This window comes from Branchiostoma floridae, chromosome 6 (assembly GCF_000003815.2).
Source record: "Branchiostoma floridae strain S238N-H82 chromosome 6, Bfl_VNyyK, whole genome shotgun sequence".
Lineage (NCBI taxonomy): Eukaryota > Metazoa > Chordata > Leptocardii > Amphioxiformes > Branchiostomatidae > Branchiostoma > Branchiostoma floridae.
Window position 1 is genome coordinate 14603356 of NC_049984.1, and position 19843 is coordinate 14623198.

Genomic DNA, 19843 nt, shown 5'->3' on the forward strand with positions numbered 1-19843 from the left:
TACCCCTTTGCAATGGTGCATTCTTTTGTTTGGGCGCGGAGCGGCTGTGTCTCTGGTTTGCAGCTGTTCCTGATAGAAGAGTATAGGAGTACAGGTATATACCAGAGCAGGCCGTGTCAGTCTGCACTTAGCTGTGGTCTGGTCCAACCAGCATCAACAATAACACCCCTGACCCTGGTCAGGGCAGGCTTGTTTACCTCCATTCCTGAGGCTATTATGGGGGTTCATTGGTAACTGGTGCTAAGTTGGGTTTATACAGATGTAGACTAAGTTACTTGTCCTATCCACTGAAAAACAACACCCGGGTGAATATATTTTGTACATTAGAACTTTAGAATGTGGTAAAATACAGGTAAAAATGACACCTTTATACAATGTAGAGTGTCAGGAGACATACACTGCATTCTTGAAAATTCAACACATATTATACTATATCCATAAATATTATAAAACTAATATTGCATCAGTGAATCACATACATATTTGAGAAAGATCTGAAATGTCCTATTAAGTTCTGTGCTGATACCAAAGATTGTACACTGTCCACACAAACCTTCATATATTGACACACTAATCAGTCTGCCTAAACACCTCAAATGACCTCAAACAGCTCTAATATGCAGTGTATATGGGGCAACGACCTTGTGTGGCGCTCTGGATATATTGCTTATGCATTTATGAATTTAAAAAACGCATAAAGTATTTAATGTTATTTGGAGTTAGTCTGCAGGTTTCAAGATCGAAGCAATGTCTGGCCGCCATTTTGTATCGTCTGATTTAGGAGTCTGCATGGGGAAGTTCTTGATACCTTCTTCAGTCCACAGACAACAGTACAATGTACGATAAAACTGCGGATGCTGTTGGCTCATGGATTACAGCATAGTGCAATTCTATCATTGTCAACTTATAATTCAATTCAACTCTACGTATAATACATAATACTTGTATACTTAGTGTTTTTCAGTGTCCAATTGCTTTGATCTTGAAACCGGCTGACAAATAACTGGTAAATGATTAGGACTTGCTCCATTTATTAAATTCATAAATGCACGAACAGTGTATCCAGATCGCCACACAAGGTCGTTGCACCATTAACACTGCATATTAGAGCAGTTTGAGGTTGTTTGATGTCATTTGGGGCTTTTAGGTAAACCCCACATTTATTGTACATATGGATTCTATCAAACTTGTATCTGCAATGCACCTTTCAAATTACATTTACTTTATGGTTAACATCTTAAAACTCCCTTTCCCAGCCTCCCATCTGTGCTATACATGTCAGGCCAGTACCAGGCATATTGGATGAGAAGCAGTGCTGATATCTGGTCCGGCGTGTTTACGTTGCAGGCTGTAATGCCTCTGCCCTTGACAGTGGCTCAGGCCGGGCACAGCTTTGACCCAGGCTGTTGAAAGGTTATTTGGGCTTGTCGCCCCAAGTTCCCCCACCCAAATAGCTGTCTAGACATACCTACAGAGGAAAGCCTGACTAAAGGGGTGTCTTATTGACGCTGTAGTACATGTAGGTTGGCGGTGTCTCTAGGGCAAAACATTTGACAGTGCTCAACGAATTTCATTGAACGAATTTCACAAATCTTTCCGTGCTTTGTGTGTTTTGTTGTTTCTTAAATCTTGTATGTTTTGCATGATATTCCCATCTTTAGATAAAGGGTAACACGAATTCAATTCAGAACGCAGCACTGTCGACAATGTAATGCAGTCTAATGGGATACTCCTTTAGTAGTAATCCACTGTGCTCTGCTGCTGCAGTGGTCTGGACACCCTGCAGGTGATCAGTCTATGTTCAAATTTCTCCACTGTCTTTATCCTGTTTATCACGAGCTTCCCTAACTCTCATAGTTTTCTTTCTTACTGCAGCGGTCTAAGTCCTCTGTGTTTGAGATCTGCCCTCAGGGAACCATTTTAAAGAACAGTATATATAGCATAGAATTGCTCAAGGCTGTCTTGATGAATTTCAGCTTTTTTTGTACATATAAACAGGATATCAGTAAAAGTATAGTACGAAAAAAATTGATCTGGCCTCTCCAACTTGTTGTAAACTCAGTTTTGTAAATATTTTTGCAGTACATCCCCCCCCCCCACTCCCTGTTGTGGTGACTTCTCCAGTTTCTGATGTGTTATGCTTACAGAAGCTTAAATTTCACACGTTAAGCTGTTTTGGCAGAAACCACAACAGTTCAGTCTAATCAGGAATGTAGCAATTTGTCAAAGCGCCTTGTCACATTACTCTGTTGTTTTTTCCTTGTTGTTGGTTCATGTTTACGGATTAGAACCTGTATGAACTTAACCTCTGATAACATTTCAAATTTATCATAGCCTAAATACAGCCTGTTGTGTCTGTCAAATTCTGTTTGCAAAACATTGTTGAGAAACACAATACATGTGTGACATAAACAAAAGCAAACAGGTGTAGGAACATGTCATTGACATTGTGTATCATCTACCACTGGATTTGTCCATCCATATTTGTTTATGAGTGTGCCAGGTGGTTACAAGTATCAACACCATGGTTATTTACAGCATAAGGACAGGTTTGGTGTGTTCAAAACAGGAGTTAGCCCCAAGGACGTACCATCAATGGCAGGGGAGCACTAATGTGGAGATCAAAGTTGACACACTGTAAAACGGGTTGTACAGCCAGGGACAGAACACACAGATTGTTTCCGGTGTTGACAGGGATGTTCTCGTAAACAACCTTTTCATGTGTGCTGGGCTTCCCTGTGGATGGGACATGGTGAAATGTTAACCCTCTACTGCCATGCCCTTACATGTAGGCAATACCAGTTTGGTACCAAAAGACTTCAGGCTATCTCGGTATGAGGAAGGTTAACCCAACTTTATACCATATTTTCTTGATTAATGTATGCACTTTTTAAACTTCTCAAGATTCAAAAGCTGCTGCAAGTTCTTGCTGAAGACAGAGTTAGGGTTCGTACTTGATTTGACGTCATTGCATGGCCTAAATAGGAAAAGGACTTCAAATTGAGCCAAGGTGGTACTACAATTCTAGGATGGATGCAAAATTATACACGTTATTTTCTTGTACAACATTTCCTCTGTTCGGAGCAATTTTTTTGGTAAGAGATGAACAATTTTGTGGAGACAAAGCTAGAGGGGAACACTAGCATTTTTACAAATCTAAGCATGGACATTGTATAGATTTATGCAGAATTATATGAAGAGAAGAAAGCATGATGAATTTGAATTGATTTGGTTCAAGATTTGTTAAAGATTGGTAGAAAAGTGGCATAAATGATGCATACTTTATTTTGAGATTTTACATTTTCATCTTGTAGATTTGTGTGCAACTTACCCACAACTACAGTGTGCATACACTGGTATTTTAATCGAGAAAATATGGTACACGCTCAAGAGGTTGAAAGATTTATCAATACCACATTACCATTCAAATCAGTTTGAAACTGTATAGTTGCTTTGGTTGACTTAATCAAACTTGTAAATCCCTTCCAAGGTGCTTTAGCTGGTACAAAAACATGTCGCTTGCTGACATCAGAACTCCTTATATAAGTGTAATGTACATTGTGTCTCAAAGTGTTTACTTTCAACTTTCAAGAAGTCTTTTCAACTGCTTATACAAGGTTGAGCCGTAAGCCGTTGGGATTTCGGGAACATCTCTTCTTGTACATCAACTCCTCCCTGCTGAAGCCTAATGTACATCTTGCCTTGAAGTGTTTACTTTTACTTTCAAGGAGAGTCTCAAGTGGCTTAAGGAAGGAAAAGCCCTGTCAGACTGGTAGCCTGTGCGGAGATCTTGTGTTTGTTGTTTTAAGGTAGCCAGGACTTCACTGTTGCCTAATGAAGAGATTAGGTACAAATTACTGGACAGTAAACACACAGGGTGACTTACATGTGTCTCTGTGTGGTGGTGATGGTGGTGGTGGTGTAGGAATAACGCTTGTCTGTGAGCTCGGAGAAAAGGGTTCTTTTTCAAACAAGGGATTTCCATAGTAGTTAGAAGGGGTCCATCCAGACTTTAAATAAGTAGACGTCTTAAACTTCAATTTTGCTTGTGTAGGTTAGAATGTGCACAATATCCCAAGATTAATGTGATGCACAGATCATTGTATCATCCTGTTGTAGCTTATTTTAGTATAGATGCATAGTGCAAACTTTATCCAGGAGGTAATAACAAGGTTGATACATGCATGTTACCATACAGCACAATACAAGTCTCTTAGTATGCAATACTACATAGCAACCACAAGGAAAATTTAGTTGACTTGGCTCTTGCTATGGAATTACTCTACTTTGTGGTGCAAAATGTACATATAAGATACATGTACACCGATTTTGAAGATTGTGGTCTAAGAGTGGCATGAAGCCATGATAGTCATTGTGAAGATACTGATCATACCTTTGTCCTCCTCCCCCAGCCCCTGAGATGCCCTCGCCAGTGAATGACCACAAGGCGGGGATGCCTTTGCAGATTCCCATGGTCCATGGGCCGACCATGCCTACGCATGTCAGGTAACACAACAAGCATCTTACTAGCACAAAACTTCATATCAATACCTGTAAGCAATGTTGGGGGAAGCTAATTGTTTGTTCCAACAGTGTGAGAAATACAGTTATCAGTTCGAAAAGTTTGGTTGCCGCCCAATCCCTCACCAGGAAAAATGACAAATAAGCAAGAACTGATGAAGGTAAAAGAAAAGTTGGAAAGTAAAGTTTCTATTGTGTTACTGTTGGATAAAAAAGTTTGCTTCTCATTGAAAAAGAATGTTTGTTTCACTCTGACTTTATCCCATTTGCGCATTCTTGCATGACACACAAACACATGAAACTTGTTGCAGGCCAGAAGAATATGAAATGTTAACATAATGTTAACATACCGTTAATGGATGAAAAGTTTTTTTTTTTTTCAATATTGCATGCTGTATGGTTGCAAAAGAGAATGTTTCCTTTTTGAACTGATCTCTTGTTATTCATTTTACAATAAAGAATTGTTCTCATTCAATTCCAGTTGGAAGCTACATGTATTTTTCTAAAAAGCACTACACATGTATACGTGTTCTGATTGCAACATTGGTACAGGCACACTCTAAGGCTTTTGAATAAAAAATTTGAAAGAAAAAGACATTTCAGAACTGGAGGATCAATAACTTTACACTTAAACGTTTTTTGCTAACACAAGTTTTCTTTTCAGTTTGTGTGTATTTGACCAGTTCTTGGGAATAATATTCTATTCTTTAGGATTTGTTAACGCATGCGTCATCTCAATACTCAACCACCACACAGAAAACATAAAACCAATATTGTTTTCCATAGAGCATTTATTGTTTCATTACCCTTCTTGTAAAAGTATAGCATCCATTGTAGTTTCTTGTATGAAAAATTTTGATTTGTGTGTCGGCCAACCAGTATTACATTTGTCAAAATTGAATTTTGTGATGTGTGAAACTTGCAGCTACCAGTGTCCCAGACAAGCTAGGTTTTACAAGTAAGTTGTAGATAGATTTCAGTTGGTTAGTTTCTATATTCACAATGTATGGTAGTGCATACCCATAAAGTTAGCAAAAACCTATGTTGATTTAATTTTCTTTTGACGACCTCAATATATTTTTCACCACAGGGAAAGCCACACCAATTGAATTGTATGAATCATAATAAAAGTTTATGTTATTACAAATGTAAATTTGAAAATAAAAAGAAATACCGAATGAAGAAGAGTGTTTTTCAATGCTTACCAAATTGAACTTGAAGACTCTCAAACAGAATATGAGAGAGAAAAAAATTGGTGTGGCTATTCCTTGTGTTCAACACTGGCTGCATGTTTTGCTGCATGTCCCTTTGCCAAACTACCAGCTCTGTTTTAGCAGTACATGTATGTCATAGTACAAGTCTGTACTATCCAAGCAGAGGTTCGGCACAGGCTGTACTTTTGACATATTTTGGGCATTGGGCTGTCCATTTTGGCCCCATTTTTGTCATGTCCGCCAGCCAACAGGAGCCAAACATATGCTTGGAGAGTACAAGATATACAGTCTGCTTTAACCTACTTTGTCCATTTTCATAGAAGCACACATCCATGCTGCATCAACTACCGTGACTTACAATGTGCTGCTGTTATACTCACATGCATGAAACAATTTTCATACCAGCTTCATCCTCAAATTTCATTTCAGTTAACCCTATCATGATAGTGAAAAATAGTCTGCACTGTTGTTCCTGTGTCACATTTCATGTTTACAGTACACCGAGAAAATGGTCATAATACCACTGTTACTAATCTTTGTTACAGTATCTCTAACATCATTTTGCTTGCCACAAATGTTGTTTTGTTCTGGCTGAAGCATGAGCATAGCAGTTATAGCATTTGCATTCCTCATTCTGGCAGTCTAATATTGTCTTTTACACTTCCCTTTGAGATTGATATCAAAATATGTAGTAAACTTGTCACTTTAAACTCACCCATTGATGAGTCATTGTTGCCCAAGGATATCTGGAGTATTGACCTCTGTTGTGCCCTTTTGTTTTCCTTCTCAAGGCACACCTATGCATCCCTGAGAACCTCCTCCCCCGCCCCCAGCACCTCGGCCTTGCCCATGCCCCTCCCCTCCCCCCACGAGACGTTCCTCCCCTCCCCACCCCCCACCTCTCCCAGGAATCTGGAGATTATGCTGAAGGACATCCGACTCCACAAGTACTACCCCCAGCTCAAGGACTATCGCATGGAACAGGTGAGATAAGCACAAGCAACTACATTTCTTTATTGTGTTGACCAAGGGCTGAATTACTTAGCTTTCATAGGTTTTCATCATGACATATTGGGCAGACAACAAAGTTAGAGCTGCCCATGGGAAAGCATGTTAGAATATATGGAAACAAGGCTTCAAAAAAGTACTATCCTGTATTTCGACCTTAAAGATTTTTCCCGACAAGAAAGTCACAAGGGTCTACAGTACTTAATAACCATTCAAAAAAACATGGTTAATCTGCACAAACTCCCAGAAAAGCTATCTCTATGAAAGAAGCCTCACTTTTGACTCCAGTTTTCTCCTGTACCCATCTACAATGGTTTGTCTACATGTACAACTCATATCTCCTACACCAACCTAACTGATGAACTCAGCAAATTTTTTACAAAAATGGGAAAGCTTAGGCCCTACCTATGCCTTCTAACCCAAAATGTCTCCAGATTAGGCCAACATTTTCAAGGGAAGAAGAGCTTTCAAGGATTTTAAGTGCCACTGGCGCTATAATTGTACTCACATTTGAAGCCCCCCACTGCACAGTGCAACTCTGAAGTTTGAGCCCTGTTGATTGTACACCAACTTGTCTTGTTTCCTCTTAATTTCTCTTCAGTTATCCCTCTTGTAGTTTCATGTATTATACTAAGTTGTGTTCTTTCTCAATGCACTTGTTTTATACTTGTATTTACATGTATGTTTTTGAGGAGAGGCTGCTTGTGGGTATTTAGTAAACTGACTGATGTTCTCTTTTGTTATCACAGATCATGGGTATGACGGACGAGGATCTTGCGAACCTTGGCTTGACAGAAGGGGCGCGACGGAAACTCAAAATCCACCTGGATGCAGTGCAGAACCCTGCGTTCAGGTCAGTAGTATGCGGGTGCACTTTGGGTATCAGTTGCCTCAGATTTCCTCAACACATCATGTATAGAATGTTTAACTTGGTCAACAGAGACCCATACCGTGATCTGATCCTGTTACATGGATGTGTAAAAAAACTGGTCATTTTGAATTTGGAAATACAGTGGAACTAAGGACCATGTTTATTAATCAACTGCCAACTTTTTATTTGAAGTTGCTACTTACAGTGCTGTGAAGGAAGCCTGCTTCCCTTTCATGGTATAATTTTTTCCAAGTGTTCGAGCCTGAGTGTTCCCTGAGTGTCTTCCCATATTCGGACTGACCTGCTTTATTGCTAAGATGAACAATTATGTTCTTAATTTTGTTGATTTTGATGGAAGATGAACTGAATAAGTGATCACAATATCAACGAAGGTTAGACATCAAGGTAATGCCAGATAGCCATTACACAAGCAAGTGCCTATGATTTTGGAATGGTCAGACATTTCAGGTAGCATCCATTACCTTTCATAAGTGACACTGATCAGATCTGTTGAAGAGCAGGCTTTGATACCCAAACTATGGATGGATATGCAAAATAGGTATACCAATCCTTCTGTCCGGCAGTTTCCAATTCATACTGCATTCGTCATACGCCATTTCCAAAATCATGTCCAGTTGCTTTAGTATCTGCTATTTAGCATAAGTGACCACGCTATTTCAGATGTTTTGTAAAGCTGCAAAAGCCTGAGGTGTATACAGTTGTATATGTGTATGCATGAGAGTATGTTGTGAAGGTCCCAAACATTGTCGACCATCTGACTGACATGTACCCACTTGCTTGCCTCTTGTGCTTGCCTCTTGTGGAACAGAGCGGTCTTGGGACCCAAGAACAAGACCACATGTGGCCATAGGTCAGTATGGTAAAAGCCCAGGCCAGTACGGACACTGTCCAGCACAGTCAAGAGTGCATGCACAACCAATATGGATCCAAGTAGCAGCGCCTTTGATAGATTTCGTACATAAAAGTACAGTTATATACATATATGTGTGGCAGAAATAGGGACATCGGTCTCAGATATTTAAGTTTATCTTTAGGTACAAAAATGTAAGTCTGCTCATGGCTGAAAATCACCAACTTTCCCTTTGCTGAGGTACAATGTAGCCTTATGGCACCTGCAATGTATTTTGTATTGCTCAATATTTTTGGCAGCAGGGAAAGGGTTGGTTTTCACATAGCCCCACAATGAGGATCTCTCTTGAAGATCAGTTGGCTTCAACTGTATAGACTACACTTTTGCACAGAGCAAATCAAAGCGTGTTGATGATATGACATTTATCAGCGCAGGCGATGGTATATTCTAACACTAACTGCTGTTCCAGGAAAGGGCCCATGAACGGACTCCACGTCGACATCCCCATCCATCAGGCCACCGCGGTGGTGACCGGACCCATGCCGGTCATGCCTCCTCCGTCCCCCATCCAGACACCGCCCCCCAACTACCCCCCCACGGTGCAACCCATGCCCCATCAGGTGAGAGAGTCTTTCGCCAGAGCAACCCTTGCTTGGATGGGCAATGTTGACTGAGTCATCTTTCTGTAATTTGCTTACATTTGATGTAATGGTTTGATCCAGACACAATATGAAAATATGAGATGCCCATCCATAGCAAGTCCAATGTTATGATTTGTTTGACTGTGATTAAGATGTTAAAGATGTCATAGGCAGAAAAGAGATGATTCCTAGTTAGCAAACATGATTAAGATTTAATAAAAACCTTTTGCCATCTAAGTTCTGGCCGTATTTGAGCCAAAGCTTGTTCACCTTTATCCACTGGGTAACCTATGTCGGTTATTTTTTAAATTGGGGTGTTTAGGGATGTCAAGTCGAAGGAAAGTGGTTTCAAATGGCAATACAAAATGTATATTCAAAATATTGCTGTTTGAAAACACCATCTGTTGACGCAAAAAATCCCTCAATACCTTGTTTTTGAAAACAACAGATAAGGACTATCCTGCCAACATGACTTAAACCAAAGTTCATGGTGTTTTCCTTTTGTTGGAACAAAGCTTAAAACTGTTCAAATATGAGTCTTAACCACCTTGTCCACACGACCGTGTTCCCCCAGAACCTGCTGCACATGCAGAGCCTGCCGTCCAACAGTGGTGACAGCTCCAGCTCGGAGTGCTGCAGCTCCCCCACCCCCTCCAGCCCCAGGCACGGGGACAAGGAGTCATCAGACAGCAGCGATGAGGAGGAGAAAGGTGATGGTGGTGCTCCTCTTTTGTCCTTTTCAATAAAGCCTTTGTTTTTTCTTCATTAATATGTGCGTATTCAATCAACCCTCAATAGAACAATTTTAGGTAATCAACTAGAAGAAAGTGGCTACATGTTGGTTGAATGGCTGCATTTCTATACTAGCGTTTCTATGCTACCGGTATTGTTTTGCCTTTCTATGTCTGAACTAAGGTGAGTGGGTCCTTAGGATTTGTTATAAAGTAATGTCTATAGGTAAAGGTAAACGTCCCCCATCAGAGCAGTAGGTTGTTTCTCAACATGGTGTATCTTAGTGGAAGGCGTAGCCCATCCCCTACTGAAGTCAGGTGCCCTTTTTTACACCTGGGTGGAGGGAAGAAAGTCAGTAAAGTGCCTTTACCAAGGACACTACTTGTAGCCAGGAATGCCAGGATTCAAAATTGTGACCTCTCGATCTCATGTCCGCTACCCTAGTTACTTGGCCATTCACAGCCACAGATTGTCTATTGGATACTAATAAAGGCTCTAAAGTGTGAACATTTGACCACAGTTAAACCTCCCAACATAGAGACTAAGCAGGTAGGTAAATTAGATAAGAGTTTGGTGAGCAACAAAGTCTGGCCCTGTAACAGAGATTATTCAATATGTGTTCCTTTTGTCCCCACAGAAGACGAGTATCCTCTGAGGCAAGTAGCCAACGCATGGAGGAACCCTCCCCACAACAGGAGAGCCAGCTTGCACCACCCCTCCCAGCAGAGACCCCCTCCTCCGCCACCACCCCCTCCCCCCTTCTGCCACGTGGAGACACAGCATCGCAGCCACTGGACACACCGGCAGCCCCACATGGGCCGCATGGAAAAAGGCTACCCTCCCAACCGTCCTTATGCAATACCCATCGTCCCAAACGCAGTACCCCAGATGGGACATGGGGGCGACCAGAGCCCTGTGCCACCTCTCCAGAGCCCGTTGGACGGAAGGATCATCCCCACGGTCAATGCCACGGCAGTTATCGCCACGACGCAAGTGGAGAACAGATCCCAGGGGAACAACCTTCGGCCGAACGTCTCGTCCTTCCAGCCGCAAATGATGTCGCCGCAGGCGGAGAACTTCCCACACACGACGCTGACGCTCCCGAGCACCATCACCACGGTTTCCGTGGCGACAACGGGATTCACCATGTTCCCGCCGCAGGGTAAGTGTGCGGTCATTCCGCCGAGCGTGAACGAAATCGTAACCATCGGGAAGGGCACGGTCACCTTTGTGAGCACCACGACGTCGCCGAATCCAGAAACACATTTCTGCAGCACCAAGCCTACGACAAATCCCACACAGACCGTTGCTCAAACCGTCCCCTCTAAAGGAGAGAGCAAAGAGGCGGCCAGCATGACAGAGGAGAGCTCTGAAGGCAGTGCCAAAGGCACCACTACAGTAACTTATGCCAACCCAACCTTGCAGAATGCAGTCAACATGACCAGTGAAAGCAGTCCTTCTCCAAGCACTTCCACCACTCCCTCCAACCCCCCGCCTGCGCCCCCTCCCCCTCCTTCCAGCTCACACAACGGGCCCCACTCCAGAGGGTGTAGCAACTGTGGATGTAGCGGCAACTGTGGCTCCTCTTCCAGCAGCAACTACACCTTCAACTACCCGGGGTACCTGCACCCCAACAACATGAACTCTCCCTTCCCGTTCCACTTCGGACACTACTTCCCCAACTTGGGAGGAAACGGACTGATCGGCATCCCCCCGCCGAGCAACATTCCATCGTACGCGTCCTTCCCCCACATCCCCCCGCTGCAGTTCCCCAACGGACTGAACCCAGCCAACATGTACAACTTCCAGGGGAGCTACGGACACATGCCGCCCAACTACATGCACCCGGGGCTGATGCTGCAGGGGGGGCAGGGCATGTTTCCCATGGGGGGCATGGGGAAGGGGAAGGGGAGCCAGACGTGTTACAACTGTGGAGCCACGGGACACACGGCACGAGAGTGTAAGGACAGCACCATGGAACAGATGTCTGCGCAAGGTAAAGAGTTTGAGTTAAACATTAGAGGTTTGGGTGTGTGGTTGTTTGTTGTGCTGACCATATCAGATTCAGTTTCATACTATTGATTATATATACAGTATTTAATCAGAACCTGACCATTTGTGGTCTATTGGTTAGTGTTTGAGAACTTGACTTGGAAAGCATAACCTTCTTGATATGCAGGTTTCCTTCTGAACTTGTAATACATTGTTTTATAAAAGTGTAGAAACAATTTTAAGGAAAGACAGGTTGCTACGTTTAGTGTGTGGGAAATAACTTTAGATGCAAATTTAAATTGTTTTGTTATGAAGTCTTCACAAGATTTTTGATAAGTTGTTTGACTTTCTTTTTCACCTAGTACAGTCAGTCTCTCTTTTGATCTATCATAAGAGTAAACAAAGTTGCAGAATAATTTTGTTTTCATGACTAACTCTTCATTTGTTTTTGTGTCCCCAGGAATGTTCAGACTGAAGTACCAGCCACAAGAATCATTAGACACCACTGACTAGCAGCCAACATAATTAGCTTAACGTCTGTGTGTGTTTCAATGTCAGCCTGTTGAGACTTCTCAAACAGTCCAAATGTGATGTTTGTAATGATTTTCACTATTTTGAGGACAATCTTGCCTGCTTTTATAAGGAGAACTCTACATAATGTAACATTAAATGACCAAAGGATATGAGGATATTAAGATGTGTAATAGTACAAAAAATATCTTTAACTGTCAATTCTGCAAGTTTGGGGTTTTCCTGGGGAAACCCTATCATTGTGATACTATGTATCAAAGGTTTATTTTTGAGTTGCATAGTGGAAATTCATCAACATAGCAAAACAAGGAAGCCTCACTCACACAGTGCATAAATAGTGTATGCAATAAAGTTTGCTCTGATACGGTTAGGTCATACCTTTGGGGTTATAAACAAAAAGACAACAGTGCAAAGTCCAGGATAGATCCATCTCATGACTTCAGATTTTATTTTGCAAAGCCTCTGTAAATATGTACACACAACAATGAAGGAAATATGTTGCCGTCCCTGAAAAACGGGGGCTATGTTGTACACATATCATCTGTGCTCTGTTGGTGTCGAAAGTCAATAAGTAAAACCAACATTTAGAGCTTTTCCAAAAAAATTCTGTACGATCTTTACAGTTAAACATTTCACAACAGTTGCCAATGCCGCCATTGCTTGTATGTTGAATCCTTCGCTTGAAAGTCGACGGTCCCAGAACGCAGAGCAAACTGTCGATATGTGTGCCCGCTGCAGTGACAGCTACAGTCTTGCATCTGCTGCTGGTAGCGTAGAGGTCCAAAACAAGTGTCACTCAGGTTGGGCACTGTCCAATGACATCATGTTCTTGCATAGGACACCATACGGAAAATGCTGTACTTGTCACAAAAACTCGAATCGTAGTGCTAAACCTGTCATCACAGAGCGGTCATCCATCCAAAGGCTCTGCGATTTCTTGGAAGTCACCACAGAGAAACGACGCAGAATCGAGGCAGATTATTTTGCGAGTTATTCAATTCATAAATACAGTAGCTATAAAGAAGGAAAAGTAAGAAAATCTGCTGTTGAGTTGCCAATGTGTGCGCTGTAGGCCAGAAAATGGCCTGCAACTAAAGGTGGCGAGTTTAGCGTCAATATTGTTACTAATGCTTCCGGATGCACTTTGTTTACCATAGAACTGTAAATATATATACATATATATATATCTATATATATTGTACCTGGTAAGGGACCGATGGAGATATACAAACTGTAGAGGACGTGATAATTTATAATGAAGTGCAAACGACTTTTTTGCTTGCTGTATGTATACTTTGCTCTTTTTTTGCTTGATTCAACATTGTGTGTGAGAGGCAACCAAAAATTGTGCATGTGCAATTGTTGGCCATCATGCTTTTCATCCATCAACAGCCACAGTTTTTTGTCAATAGGAAGTGAGCAAAATTATTCAGGATCGTTGGACAGACATGTTTTGTTTACCGTGTTTACCTTCTGACTTGTGCTGTACGCAATACAAAGTTGGTGCTTTGACAAGGAAAAAGGTGTATCCAGTCAGATCCGTCAGTGGTAAAGGATGTACTGCTTGTGTTTCTGTAGGAGATAGTGTGGTTTTACTCCAGCAATATCTGGACAAGCTTGTCTATTTTAAGTCAGTAGAGAGCATGTACATTTTTTTAGAAATGTTTGTTGCAGGGAGATGGAGAAAGAAAAACATGGATGTTTGTTGAAGTTTTATGTAATCTTCTCAAAGTGAGGTTTTTTTTGGTCTTTGCGTGACACAAGATCTCGTAACATCCCCAATGATAGACTGTCGTGTGTGACATGTACTTGGACACATAGATATTGGGTTGGATAACTGATTACAGCTGCCTTGGTTATAATGTAGGAGGAACCAGGCCATGCTCTGTTAGATAGCTACCCGCTCATTCTCTATTATCACACAGATATATCACAGCTATTGTGGCGCTATGGAAAGAGAAAATATATCTTGTGGGGAGCCCAAGTACCAAGTCACTGTCTTTGCTCTTTTGCCGCCACAACTGTCACACAAGTCTTGCAAAAGTGACTACAGTGACTAGATCCTCTGTTAGTAGTAATACATGGAGGAAAGAATAGTGTTGGATGGTGTGTGGTAAGAAAGTTCAGAGTGGATGACATCTGACTCAGAGATCTTGGTGTCGATGACGTGTGTATATATATCACCTTGGTACCAAAGCCAGCCTGTCAGACTACCCAACGTGATGATGTTGCATGGTGTACAGTAGATAAAAAAAGTGGAAAGAAGCGATGGAAGGTAGAAGTCACAATCATAGAGTACAGGATAAGAGCCATAATGGTATCACAATCAGCTGTAAAGTGTACAGAGATAAGAGTGTGTTAGGGAAAAGTGTCTTAGAAAGATGTGTACATGACCGATGACTGCAGGGTGCTGAGATTGTAAGTTGTAATGTTGAGGAGGCGGCTTTGTCTTGGCCATATGAAGTTTCCCAGTGTTCAGTTGACATAACAGTTACTGCACAAAACTACCCAGAAATGTGTTCCTCTTGTGAGATACTATGTGTATACCAGCATGTACTACTGTTCTGCAATAGTTTGCACGCTGAGTCTAGCTGTCTGTGATGGATACAGGGATGTGCGAATGGCACACGTGGGCATATCATGCAAAATTACAGTCTATCCCAAACCCAGAGGAGTTCGGGCTAGGGAAGGTGGCAAGATGTTTGTTGAAAGCAGAGACAAGAAGAAACATTACCTACCTTTCCAACCATGTTGTTATCTTCCAGTTACAGGCATATCCTAGCAAGAACTCCCCATTGGAGATGGTTTACACTCAAGCTGTGCCATGAAAAACTGTGACTGAGGGCATAACATGCCACTCAGACTACACTAATAACACCGTTATATACATGTATACACAAATACACAATACTTACAACTGTATACAAGTCAAGATCAATGATATACAAAAGCCACTGAAACTAATTCTGTACATACCGGTACTTGTTTTATAGTAGTGACGCAAAGTTTGCATTCAGTTCAATGCTGTGTGGTACAGTACTGATGAAAGCAGACAAAGATGTTACGTTTGAATGCCATACCTCATTTTACACCAAAATATTCTCACAAGTGACAGAAATTCTCCCATCTTTGTCCATGCTGTGGGTTAACCCTTGTACACCTAAGAACTTCTCAATGTGCTGTTTCACAAAGTTGTCAGATCTAGAAGTAATCCTCTCTTCGCATGTATATGTTTTGCCATTTTGAGGAAAAAACACAAAGGAGTACCATTGATCTCAGTTACATTATTTGCTAACTTAGTTGAATGTGCTGTTAAACGATTTCCATATCTGTTGGATGCTGTAATGGTCCGATTGAATATGTAAAGCCATGGGGGAATGTTGTTGTAATATGTGGCTCATTACATGCAGAACCTAGTAAATGCAATGCTATGTCCAACAGTGTAATAAAGACTAAGAGCAGTGCAACCCCATACATAGACTAACATGTACCACAATGTACTACTAATGACAATAGGCATTGTTCTGTGCAAGACATGTAATCATTAGCCATGTGATGCCGTAAACCTGCAATCCAAGCTTTTCATGTAAATATGCCATACCTGTTTCATTTGTACAAATAATTTTTAAGTTAAAAAACAAAAGTGTATATATGTAGGCCACCCTGCAGATGTTACATTTCATTTATATTATTTTTGATTTGAATATTTCCGAGATTGCTAGGTCACATTGTTCAACATGAAAGTGAAAATATATTTCTAGTACCGACAGAGTTATAATTTTATGCTGTCCAAAAGACACGTTCCATGATGCAAAAATGATTAAAACCTTGGAGTGTCAATTCCTACTCTGGGATGTCATTTCCATTGTACATGGATGGTGTCCGTGTGTCATATTTGAGTCTAGTTGCTGGTTTTCACACATAAGGTTATGTTGATTTGATTATACATGTATGAATGACGTCCTTTGGGAAACCCAAGACTACAGCGAGTGTGAAAAGAAAAAAAAATTAGCAAAAAATCTTGGTTTCCCTGGCATCTACAAATGTATCAGGAAGGCTGAACAAATGGCTAATCACAGAGTATGGTATACAGAACTATAGATTCTTTATTTTTGTTCATATTTGACTTGGGATTAGACTTTTGCATCTTATGACATTAGTATCCATTTTCCAATATTTTGTAATGTGTAAAAGTGCAAGACTGGTGAGCAAGAAATTGATCATATCCCACCTTTTGGCTTGTAAGGTGGCCTAGACATTTTGTCAGATAAGCAAAAAAAATTATATATTTCCCAGCATTAATTATGATGTCTGGATGTTACCAGGGCCCATAGTATGGGCATTGTGGTATCATGCCTTCTTACAACAGACAAAGGAGTCTTAACTCTCCCTAACATGTAATTTCAACTTAGTCCGAACTAGGGCTGGGTACCGGTACAGAAAATTCAGGTCCAGGTCCAAAGGATCAGGTCCAGGTCCGGACCTGAACCTGGACCTGATGCAGTATGACTCATACCAATGGTCCATTTCACTACAAAGAAATCTGTTTGGTGGAGTATTAGACTTATACTGGCGTCTTAAAATCCTACAAGTTACAACGCTAACTGCACCTGTACGATTGACTGTAAACCTTGGTAGAAATTACTATAAACTCTACTCTACTTCACTCTTGTCATTTTCTTCCAACTGCAAGCGCCAAAACGTGTGAATGCCTGATAAAATAATATGTTAATTTTCTAATCGGTCCAACATCCGGTTCGACTAATTTTTTCAGGTCCGGTTTTTCTGGACCGGTCCAATAAGAAAAACCGGTTTTGTACCGGTACGCTGTACCGATACCCAGCCCTAGTCCGAACCATTGAGCTAATTCTATGTCCATCGCCTCCGACTGCACCAACTACCATGGGTCTTCACGTTGTGGTCAGAAAGTTGAGGAAAAGTTTCTCACCATATGCTGTCGCCACCTAGCGACGAAGACGATGCCTACAGAATACCATTCGATGTTCCTTTTAGTATGGAGTCTTGTCCTCGACGTTTATTTGCTCACTATTCAGGGCAACAGGGCACATTCCTCATCAACGTTACCTTTCGAGTGACCTTGGTGTCGGGGTTAAAAGTTCCTAGCCCGCCAACAGGCATGGTGACGTTAAGAGTCCTGCAGATCTCAACCTTACCCCTTCCCCATTGAATGTTTCATGCAAGCACTAACGTATGGTGCATGGTGAACCTCAATGGACGGAAAGATTCGTAGCCCGAGCTATAGCTAGCCAATCTCCGCTGTTTCCATGTGTAACGAATGTGTCCGCTTTGATCTTACATACCATAACGCTGACGTAAATGCTGGAAAAACAGCCGTTGGGACATGTCCTTGGTACTGAAAAGTTGACCGGAAGTTAAGGTGACCCGGCCTGCGAAACCCGCCGCAGTACTGCAACAAAATAGACAGATACTGCCCGGAATAAATAGAATAGATTTACTAGTAACTAAAACCTTTGTGTGATTATGCCTATCCCTTCTCACTGCACATGAACCTTTTGTAAACTTCTTGCCTCTATTTTTATTTCGGCGTTGTGTCGACAAATATCCTCTTACCACTACCCAGGCACTAACGTGTTACAAGGTGAACAAAAATTTGTTGCTTGAAAAACGCCAGTTTTAACTTGAGCAATTGATAGTTGTAACGTGAAAGGAGGTGTTCATATTATAAAGAATTTGCAGACACAGTGTGAAATATCACTGGGGACTTCTGCGCTAATCTACCTTACATACAAACCGTCAGCGGATATGGCATGCCATTAGAACTGCACTATTTATTAGTTTACGGTTCATCTAGTAGAAAAAGTCTCTTGTTTGTCTTGTTTATTTTGGGTTGGGCCTTATGCATGCTCGAATCGACATGATTTCCGAGGTGTTTAGCGTAAATCCCCACAAACAACGCCTACCATGTTTACCTCTGCACCAAGGAAGTTTAAACTCATTGCTCTGCACGTACTGATGTAATCACATACCAAGGTCATAGCGTGAACACTTGTGCATGGGTGGAGAAAAATTCTGCCCCAGGCTCGCAATGTATGCTTATGACGTAACTTGATAAATATACTTTTGATAAAGAAATGCATGCATCTCAAGTTTGTCTGAAACCTCTCCAACCACATGATATATAAGACGCCATGAAAGCCTGAAAATCCCTATGTCCATCTCAGACATAAACGACATAACGTTACATGTATGACCATGGCACCTATTTCAGGTGAGTCACTGTGTCAATGTCAGCTGTTTAAATACAATAGACAAGGGTTAGAGTTCAAAGGCTAAGAAAGAGCACAAACTAAATGCAGTTACAAACGATTAGAGTGAATGTTTACTCATAAAAAGATCGTCTTTAATCTTTTGGTGTCGTTTCAAGATCAAATGAAAGCAACCGCGTTCTTTTTATTCTTTGGAAAATTCCCAAAACTATAAATATTATTTTCTTTGTCTGTGTACGCATGGGAAAAAGGGGAATCCCAGGCCACGGTAGCTGGCCCCTGTCGCCGTTTGACTACCCTATTTTTCGGCTGGCGAATGCATTCGGCAAATCAAGGAGGTCCTTTGATTTATTTAACCTTCTTGGGCCATTGAATCATGACATGTACCCTCTTTGATCCACAAAAATACAATAAGGTTTGCGTTAGCGCAAGTAATATCTGCACGTTTTTTTTTCTACACTTGATAATATAGTAGTTACGTGGCACGTTTGGATCCAGAGCTCAGTGTATTCGTAACCCTCTCAGGCCATGCGCTTCACCAAGCACACACACACTGGCATGGTGAAATGTCGGACTGTGGTTTACCCGTAGTCTCTATCCGACTTCCTAGCCTACTCAGAGTTGGACAAGTCCACCAGCCCTATTGTCCAGGGCAAGTGAAAGTGTTGTCCGGGCAAGCGCATGACCTACCCCACTAGCCCCATTGGGCAAGTAAGATTTTTCCATTGATTGAGTGCAGTTTTCATATACTTGTTACTTTTTACAAGCATGACATCAAGCAATGGTCAACAGAGAAATCCATTGCTGGAAGTGAAAATGAATATATGCAGTGACATTTGAATTTTGGGCTAGTGAAAAATTCGTTTGGGCAAGTAATTTGTTTATGTGATTGCCCGATAGGACAAGTGAATTTTAGAAAACTTGTCCAACCCTGCTACTAAAATAGATTCTGAAGAAATCGGCACAAAGTACAAAATGAAATTATGGCTGGTTAATTCCTCTGTTGTCTTATTCAGTCTATTTTGGACAATTTCTTCTATTTTGTCAACAACCTAAAAAGTATAGAGATTGCTAATTTTCCCAAAGCGAGTTCTCTGATTTGTAATCAGCATTTTTTAACCTAAAACTTACAAGTTATAATCCAACAACAACAATCATACTGTTATTCAGTTATCGTTTACTTCAGGAACTTGGTCAAATCAACAGGTACATTA

The 19843-nt window shown here is 41.3% G+C and overlaps 1 protein-coding gene across 3 annotated transcripts in view; it reads left to right on the forward strand.

Moving 5' to 3' along the window:
* The window catches only part of LOC118417192 (zinc finger CCHC domain-containing protein 2-like), a 40808-nt gene extending 26172 nt beyond the window's left edge, over positions 1-14636 (forward strand). The window contains exons 9-17 of one of the 3 annotated variants that reach the window (XM_035822641.1): positions 4413-4506; positions 5447-5479; positions 6527-6719; positions 7493-7596; positions 8444-8485; positions 8955-9105; positions 9701-9836; positions 10496-11854; positions 12311-14636. In XM_035822641.1, the coding sequence (XP_035678534.1) occupies positions 4413-4506; positions 5447-5479; positions 6527-6719; positions 7493-7596; positions 8444-8485; positions 8955-9105; positions 9701-9836; positions 10496-11854; positions 12311-12363 (2165 nt within the window). In that variant the 3' untranslated portion in view covers positions 12364-14636. The remainder of the gene's footprint in view (positions 1-4412; positions 4507-5446; positions 5480-6526; positions 6720-7492; positions 7597-8443; positions 8486-8954; positions 9106-9700; positions 9837-10495; positions 11855-12310) is intronic. The other 2 variants (XM_035822642.1, XM_035822644.1) reach the window with 2 other exon arrangements.
* Positions 14637-19843: the final 5207 nt, after the last annotated feature.